General features: G+C 33.8%; 3 protein-coding genes across 4 annotated transcripts in view; 2 read left to right on the top strand and 1 right to left on the bottom strand.

The window, feature by feature from the left end:
- Positions 1–861: 861 nt before the first annotated feature.
- LOC107474114 (probable inactive receptor kinase At5g58300) lies at positions 862–4,474 on the top strand. Of its 2 annotated transcripts, none has more exons than XM_016093707.3 (3): positions 862–1,213; positions 2,073–3,417; positions 3,537–4,474. In XM_016093707.3, the coding sequence occupies exons 1-3, from the start codon at positions 1,109–1,111 to the stop codon at positions 4,163–4,165; spliced, it is 2,079 nt and encodes a 692-aa protein (XP_015949193.1). In that variant the 5' UTR covers positions 862–1,108; the 3' UTR covers positions 4,166–4,474. The 2 variants fall into 2 exon arrangements, with proteins under 2 accessions (XP_015949193.1, XP_052108347.1); XM_052252387.1 differs by lacking the exon at positions 862–1,213 and adding an exon at positions 1,510–1,582.
- A 410-nt stretch (positions 4,475–4,884) lies between these two features.
- On the bottom strand, positions 4,885–6,604 carry LOC107474938 (glucan endo-1,3-beta-glucosidase 8). Its single transcript, XM_052261372.1, has 2 exons — positions 6,284–6,604; positions 4,885–6,049 (listed from the first exon to the last, which is right to left on the bottom strand). Exons 1-2 carry the CDS (start codon positions 6,583–6,585, stop codon positions 4,885–4,887), a joined length of 1,467 nt encoding a protein of 488 aa, XP_052117332.1. The 5' UTR covers positions 6,586–6,604.
- Positions 6,605–8,411: 1,807 nt separating this feature from the next.
- Positions 8,412–8,437, top strand: part of LOC110278138 (uncharacterized) — a 549-nt gene continuing 523 nt past the window's right edge. The window contains exon 1 of the mRNA XM_021136321.2: positions 8,412–8,422. Within this exon, the coding sequence (XP_020991980.2) occupies positions 8,412–8,422 (11 nt within the window). The remainder of the gene's footprint in view (positions 8,423–8,437) is intronic.

Genomic DNA, 8,437 nt, shown 5'->3' with positions numbered 1-8,437 from the left:
TCAAACTTTTATTTCATTAGACAAATTAATTTTTAAATCAGATTATTCATCTATATAAGTAGATTAATACACAAAATTAACAAATTTTAGAGATTTTTTTATTAAATAATATTAAAAATTTTGATTAATAACAAAATATAAAAAATTAGAAATTAATTTAATAATTAAAATTTGTTGAGAACTAAATTATGTAACTAAAAATTCTTAGAGTATGAATTTAGGATATTACTCTTAATTTTAAGAATATGAACCTAGAATTTTCGCAGGTTAGGAAAAAATATTTTTTTTGTCTTGCGAAAATTGATATTTTTTTTTTTTGCTTTTTAGTTTTTACAATATGCATTTTTTTCTTTAACACAATAATACGTGATTATCTACTGTTGAATTTTTCGCAGCAAACCATTCCATATTTTTGTATGTCACTTCAAGTTCAACTATCTATTTTGATGTATTACACTAATTAAACAACTATTAAAAAATTAGTTTATGATTCGTTTATATTGGGATATTTATTAATCCATGCAAACATAAAATTATTTATATTTTATTTCCTATTTCATTCCACAATTTATATTTTGTTACTTATATGTTTTGCTGTGTAATTTTTTTTTCTTTTAAACCTACAACTAAATTTAATTTAAATTATTGATTTAAAATATATTAAATAAAAAGTTAAGAGTTATTTAGTTAATATTTCTTATTATAAATATTAAAAACAAAAATAAATAAGACTTCTATTTATATATTTATGCTTACCAAACAAAACAAACTTATTCTCCCTGTGTATACAAAAAATAAAATAAAATGAAATAAATAATGAAGTCACTTTCCTGAATTTTTGTTTTGTTGAATTCATTATGAAGCTTCTGTTCTTGTAGTTGCTATTATTATTCTCTCTAGCTTAAAATGCTCCTTAGTTTAAGCCAAATTCCCTTTGCTTCATGGGAGGTTTTTTAATTTCTATAGTTCTATGCTCTTTTTCCAATGAAACCAAGTTCCTCATATTTTGCATGCTATAGCAAACTAGCTAGCTAGTACTGTTGACTTTTGAGAATCTGAAGCTGAAGTAACTCTTCTCACAACCCCATCAACTAGCTGATCTTTGTTTATGCACACAAGCTGTTTGATATGTTGTTTCAACTGTTATAGTGAGAACCCTGCTTCTAGAAGTTCTCATGAGTTCTTCTTCTGTTGCCACTTTGGTTCCTTTAAGGTAATTACTCACTCAAAAATCTCACTTTTTTTGGGTTTTTAGTATCAAAATGGTGCTCTCAATTTTGCTTGCAGATCTGGTTTTCTTAGAGTGGTTTTCATTAATGCTCCACATTGTGGCTTGCAATGTGTTTTAAAGCATTTTCTGAGTATATCTTTTTGTGCTGATTTGATGTGTTAGTGACAACTTTTTCTTTTTCTTTTTTTTTTTTGTTTTTTAAGGATCTGAAAGATCCTCTTGGAGAAAGATTTGTTTTTCAAGGAATATGTAAATTAGTTGTTGAAGCTTGTGTTGGTTGAAAGTTGGCAGGAAAAGTAGATGTGTCTGAGCATGAACTGCACAAATGCTAGTTCCATTGAATCAAACTTAGTAAGGGGGGAAAAAAGAGTTTATTAAGTTACCACAAAGCTTAAAAGAGCTTACTTTTATGGCTTAATTCTACATTTGAGTGATATCCTTTTCCTTCACCTCTGTGTCACTTTCCTCTTTATCTAAAAGCCTATACAATATAGCAAATTCTTTTTGTTTTTAGTATCTTTATTTTTGGAAATTTGACTTTTTGAAATTCTTCTTTGTGTTGTCTTGTATCTTATGTCTTGCAAAATTGAGAGAAGAAGGGTGTTTTTTGATACACCAATCGTTGGTTCCTTTGCTTTTCTGCCTGAACTTTATTCACAAATGATTTCAATGTTTTTGTCCTTCTTCATTGAACAATATATATTGTTTTCTGGGAATGATTCTGTTTCAACTATTATCTTCTGAAATGTTTTCAGTTAATTCTACAAGCTAGGCTTTGTATATATTGTTTAATTCTGTGTGTTGTTAGATGCTAACTTCGGTTTACCATAATGTTAACCAGGAAACTATGAAGTTTGGAAACGTTTACTCTGAATTCAGTTGTCCAGACAGCAAGCAACTCTCCATGAACTTCATTTGTAGATCAGTGACTCCTTTCTTGTTCATCATAGTTTTTCTTTTTCCTCTGACTACTATTGCTGCTGATCTGAGCTCAGACAAGCAAGCTCTTCTTGATTTCGCCAATGCCATTCCTCACCGTCGAAATCTTCAGTGGAATCCTGCATCCTCAGTTTGTACATCTTGGGTAGGCATAACTTGCAATCAAAATGGAACTCGTGTTATCTATGTCCGGCTCCCCGGAGTTGGACTAGTCGGCGCAATTCCGACCAACACACTTGGCAAGCTTGATGCTGTAAAAATCATTAGCCTTCGGTCCAACCTACTTGGTGGAAATCTGCCTGCTGACATTGCGTCTCTTCCGTCTCTCGAGTATCTTTATCTGCAGCATAACAACCTTTCCGGTGACATACCTTCCTCATTGTCACCTAAACTCAATGTACTCGATTTATCATATAATGCCTTCACCGGAGGCATTCCAAAGACACTGCAAAATTTGACAGAATTAACTAGTTTGAATCTCAAGAACAACTCATTATCTGGAGAGATACCTAATCTAAATGCTACTAGTCTCAGGAACTTGAATTTAAGCTACAACCATTTGAATGGTTCTATCCCTTCGGCTCTTCAGATTTTTCCCAACTCCTCTTTTGAAGGAAACATTCTCTTATGTGGACCACCTTTAAAGCCATGCTCCGGGGTTCCACCAGCAGCTCCACCAGCTGTGACACCGGCTCCACGGCCATCTATTGGAAGCTCAAAGAATAAACTGAGTAAAGTAGCTATCATTGCAATTGCGGTTGGAGGAGGCGTGCTGCTTTCTCTTGTAGCTCTTGTTATTGTCCTTTGCTGTGTAAAGAAGAAAGATGAGGAAGAAGCTCCTAGTGCAGTTAAAGGGAAGGGTTCTATTGGAGGTAGGAGTGAGAAGCCGAAAGAACAGTTTGGTAGTGGAGTGCAAGAACCCGAGAAGAACAAGCTGGTTTTCTTCGAGGGAAGCTCTTACAATTTTGATCTTGAGGATTTGCTAAGAGCTTCGGCCGAAGTTTTGGGAAAGGGTAGCTATGGAACTGCATACAAGGCTATACTAGAGGAGTCGACCACAGTTGTGGTGAAAAGGTTGAAGGAAGTTGTGGTTGGTAAGAAGGACTTTGAGCAGCAGATGGAGATCATTGGAAGGGTTGGACAACACCAAAATGTGGTGCCTCTTCGCGCTTATTATTATTCGAAAGATGAGAAGCTTCTGGTTTATGATTATGTCCCTAGTGGCAACTTATCCTCCCTCTTGCACGGTATGAATTTCTTTCACATAGTTTCAACCAGAATTTCAAAATCTAAACTTGTCTTCTTTCATTACATTTAGTTGGAAATGTCATTGTCATCATTAGATTGGTTTAAATTTTGATTACAGGCAACAGGGCAGGTGGAAGAACTCCATTAGATTGGGACACACGTCTTAAAATCGCTCTCGGAACAGCCAGAGGACTAGCTCACCTTCATTCTGTTGGTGGTCCGAAATTTGCACATGGAAACATTAAGTCCTCAAATGTGCTAATCAACCATGATAAAGACGGCTGCATTTCTGATTTCGGCCTAGCCCCTCTTATGAATGTGCCTGTAACACCTTCTAGAGCTGTAGGTTACCGTGCACCCGAGGTAGTTGAGACCAGAAAGCACTCTCATAAATCAGATGTGTACAGCTTTGGTGTCCTACTGCTAGAGATGCTTACGGGGAAAGCGCCACTTCAGTCTCCCGGACGCGAGGACATGGTTGATCTGCCTAGGTGGGTCCAATCTGTTGTTAGGGAAGAATGGACTGCCGAGGTTTTCGACGTGGAGCTAATGAGGTACCAAAACATTGAAGAAGAAATGGTGCAAATGCTGCAAATAGCCATGACCTGTGTAGCAAAGATGCCGGATATGCGGCCGAACATGGATGAAGTGATGAGAATGATAGAAGAGGTCCGGCAATCTGACTCGGAGAACCGGCCGTCTTCTGAAGAGTATAAGTCCAAGGACTCAAATGTTCAAACTCCATAATTAACCATCTTGGGTGTTATATTCTTGCCTTAACAAAGAAGCAACATTCAAAGGTATATTCTATCCAATTGTTCAGTAGTTCTTACAGATGGAATCCCTTGAGTCATTTTCTTCTATAGGTAAGTTGTTACTTTTTTCATGAATTCTTATGTATTAACATCATGATTCAATTTATGATCTTCATTCAAGCACATTTTGTCTTCTGTAATTGTTGTTAACGTTAAGTTGCACTTGTCTATTAGCCCTTCAATGAATACTGTATTGATGGTTAGTGTTAATAAAAAAAAAGTAAATTCCTCTGTTAGTCCATATAGTTTTGAAAAAAATTGTAATTAGATCCTCTAATTTTAAAAGTTTTCAAATGAGTCCTTGCAATAGTTTAAAAATTATGATTAGATTCATTTTAATAGTAAATGTTACAAATTTAAAACTGGTGTAGAGACTTAATTAAAAAATTTTGACGAAATTATAAGGAATAATGAAGTAATCTAACCTAAAAAAGATAACCTCTTTGCAGTTGAGTTCTTTTTAGGCTGCAGTTATTTATTTTTTCTGATGTTATAAGAAAAGTAATATTTATTTTTACTTTTCTTTTTATTATTCTTCCAAAAGTGAGTTTGTGTAAACTGTTAAATAAGATTGTATGAAGAAAAAAACAAGGAGACAATTTCCTGAAATAGATTTATGACAAAAGTTACATATTAATCTAGTTCTCAATTTCAACACAGAAAATCTTCTAAGTGTGTCAATTGTAGCAAAACCACAAAAATAACATAAATTCTAATGCTTTTCTTGAAAATGTCCATAATACCCCCATGCAACATCAAAGAAGAGCCACCATGAGCTATCATCACAGGGAACTGGCATCCATTTTGTGAAGGATCCTCATGTGTAATCACAGCCAAGCCATTGAAATCACAATCCCATTCCCTTTGATCATTCACTTGATAATACATATTAAATGCATAAGATGCATTACCTTCTAGAGTTAACTCACCACAACTACAACCATACCCCAAAGAAGTGCAATCAGATAAGCTACAAGCATAGTCAATGCTAACAGCTAAATAGTCTAAATTAGAAGCATAAGGATCCAAAACACACCATTTTTTCTCCATATACCTTACACCTTCCACAGGGACAAGACCCTTTTCCCTATTTTGCCCTTCTAAGTCTAGTTCATACTTTGGCTTCCCATCAAACTCAAAAATCCCCCAATGCCTCTCAAAATTCCCTGGTGCAACACTCTTGGAATTCTCATCAATGAGGCTAAATAGGTACATATCAATCATCATACCTTTTCTCTTTGGAGTTCCAGTTCCACTTAGAGCATGTTGAATTAGGCCTTGGTTGAACTTCTTGGCATTATTGACATTTCCATTTTTGTCACCATCTGTTGGCCAACCAACTTCACCAACTATGATATCCATGTCAGGGTAACCTTCCTTGTGTAGGGCCCACAAAAGGGTATCAAGATTTGCATCAAACACATTGCTGTAAACTAAGTTTCCATCCCTAAGAGAGTGCTTCTTGTTGTTGTTTTCTTCAAAGAATGCATAGTCAATAGGGAAATGATCATTGCCATAATAGAGGCTCAAGAAAGGGTAGATGTTAACTGTGAAAGGAGCATTGTTTGAGTACAAGAATTGGATTATGTCAATGGTGAATTCTTTGGCCTCTGGCCTGAATTCACCACCTGATGGCAATGGATTTGAGTCAGGTGAATAGTATATGTCAGCATTGAATGGAACTGTGACTTTGATCTCTAATCCAAAACCAGCTTTGATGAGTGATCTTTGTATGTTCATGAGAGCTGGCAGAGTTTTGTTTAGGTATCTTCCGTTATATGCTTTAAGAAAAGGCTCATTTCCCACAGCAATATACCTGCAAAATGAACAACAATTCAAACATACCCTTTAAATAACATTATTCGCACAAATCATATGGAACTTATCATTAAGGTTTCTTTTCACATCAAGAAACATTTTCATATTCTTAATTTGTTTTTCTTTGTTCGAAAATTTCAACCAACTTTTTTGTAGGAGGAAAAAAGCAAAAACACAACATGAACATGAACAATGAACAAGGAACATGAAACATGGAACATGACAACTCAACTTGATATTCACAACACCACCACCACCTCCACCATTGTGCATGTAATTAGTTACATTCTCAAACACCCAAGAATCTGCCTCAGAACTAGAACTCATCTTTTCCAACATGATATTTGGTATTGCAATCATGACCTCTATATCACTCCCTCTAAGAGCATCCATAATCAACTCATCAGAATCAAAAAGCTTCAATTTTTTGAAACCATTTTCCTTAAGCATCTTAACCACCTTGTTAGGTGGAAGTTGGTGTGTTGTTATGGTTCCCCAATTCACACCAACCCAAGAATAACAATTTATGATCATGGTTAAGAACACTACGAGGAATAATGAAACTATATGGTTTGAAGTTTGTTCTTGTTTCATTTTTATCTCTAAGTTGAGAATAGTGATTAGAATTAGACGAGAAGGTAAGAATTTGGAGAATTTACAAATAAGTTATGAAGCTTATTTTGGATTTGAAGATATTTAATTTTGTTTGTTTTGATTTTATTTTATTTTCCCTTGTAGGTCACATAAGAAGCATGTCTATCTTATGTACCAAAAATAATAATAATAATAATAACAAAATAGGTCTCACAGAAAAGTGAACATAGAAACATGTTTATCACATGACTTACGAAAAAATTGTATAAACAGTCCTTTTTTTTTTCATTTTGACCTAAATTCAAAAAAGAAAAAACAGAAAATAAAAAATAGAAAATGGAAATGGACTGAAAGATTTGCTGCTTTATAGTTTATATATGAGTACATTTTAGAGAAAATTAAACTAAATTTATGGATAATTTATAAGAAACCATCAAAATTTATATTAATATTTGGGATACAAAAGATAATTAATAAATATTAAATAAAATAATTTTTTTATTTGTTTTCTTAGTATTAATATAAAATTTAGGGTGCATTGTCCCTTGCCTACTATGAGGCTCTGCCTCTCTCGTTGTTTATAATGTTTTCTTTAAACCCTAACCCTAACCTTCGTGATTTTGTCACTCTTCTCAAATCTCAACTTTTTAGCGACTCATTTTCTAGTAGGGGTGATAATATGCACCCTACTCGCGGATACTCAATTCGATTGAATAGGGTTGTCAATCCAATCCGTAACGAATAGGGTAGGAGTGTGGGTTGGATTTTCGTACGGATTAGATAGGGTGTGGGTTGAGTCTCAACCTATTTGACCAACTCGCACCTTATATATATATATATTATATACTTATATAAAAATATGTTTCAAATAGATATTAAACCAATATCTCTTACTAAATATGCAAAAGATTCTTAGTCACTAAGAGAAGATTATTAATTAATAATTTAATATTTTTTTTACGTAAAAATCAATTCTATTTTAAATGATTATCAAGTTATGTAATAATATTTCATCTTTTTTATAATCCATAGGTAGAGTCAAGTACTCACAGGTTAAGAACAGAAAGAATTAAAGTTGAGATATTCTCAACCCGCAAGTAGGTTTAGAATTGGATCCAAATTCTACCTTACCCTACCTATTGCCACCCTTATGTTCTATCCCTCCACTCACTCATTCACTCCTTGCCATCCACGCCGGTGGTTCAAGGGATATGTATGGTTTAACAATGGCCAACTCATAGTGCATAAAAGGATATAACAGTCTCACTCCGTTTATATTAGATTTTAGTTGTATTGATTTCATTTTTTATTTTCTTTATGTTCTAGTCCTACGTTGATAAAGTTGTTAAATTCACAAACCACTATTGTTATTTCCAGGTTAAATGCAACTTTTCACACTCGCTTTATTTATTAATGGATTATTGCTTCTTCAAATTATGTTCATTCAACCTAATTCAATTTATTATAATAAATATTTTGCCAAAATACATGCATCAACCAACTAGACCAAACTATATAAAGTCTATAAACGTCAAACCTCTTACACATATGTCTCTTTTTTTACCCTCCAACAACCATAATTTACTACATATAGATTCATATACATTTTCGGCTACGAGAAAACCGTTACACCCTAAAAACATATAAATAACCCATTAACTATCTTTATTCATGTTGCTATGCTAAACTCACATTTTCCTAACCAATTCCTTTGTTCAATTCACCCACATCAAGGTGGGTGGGTTACAAAGTAAAATTTTAAAGATATGGCGGGCTTGTCGCGGCAGAGTAG

This window comes from Arachis duranensis, chromosome 1, assembly GCF_000817695.3.
Source record: "Arachis duranensis cultivar V14167 chromosome 1, aradu.V14167.gnm2.J7QH, whole genome shotgun sequence".
NCBI classification, from domain to species: domain Eukaryota; kingdom Viridiplantae; phylum Streptophyta; class Magnoliopsida; order Fabales; family Fabaceae; genus Arachis; species Arachis duranensis.
Note: the sequence above shows the minus strand (reverse complement) of the source record. Positions and strands in the feature narration are given on the sequence as shown.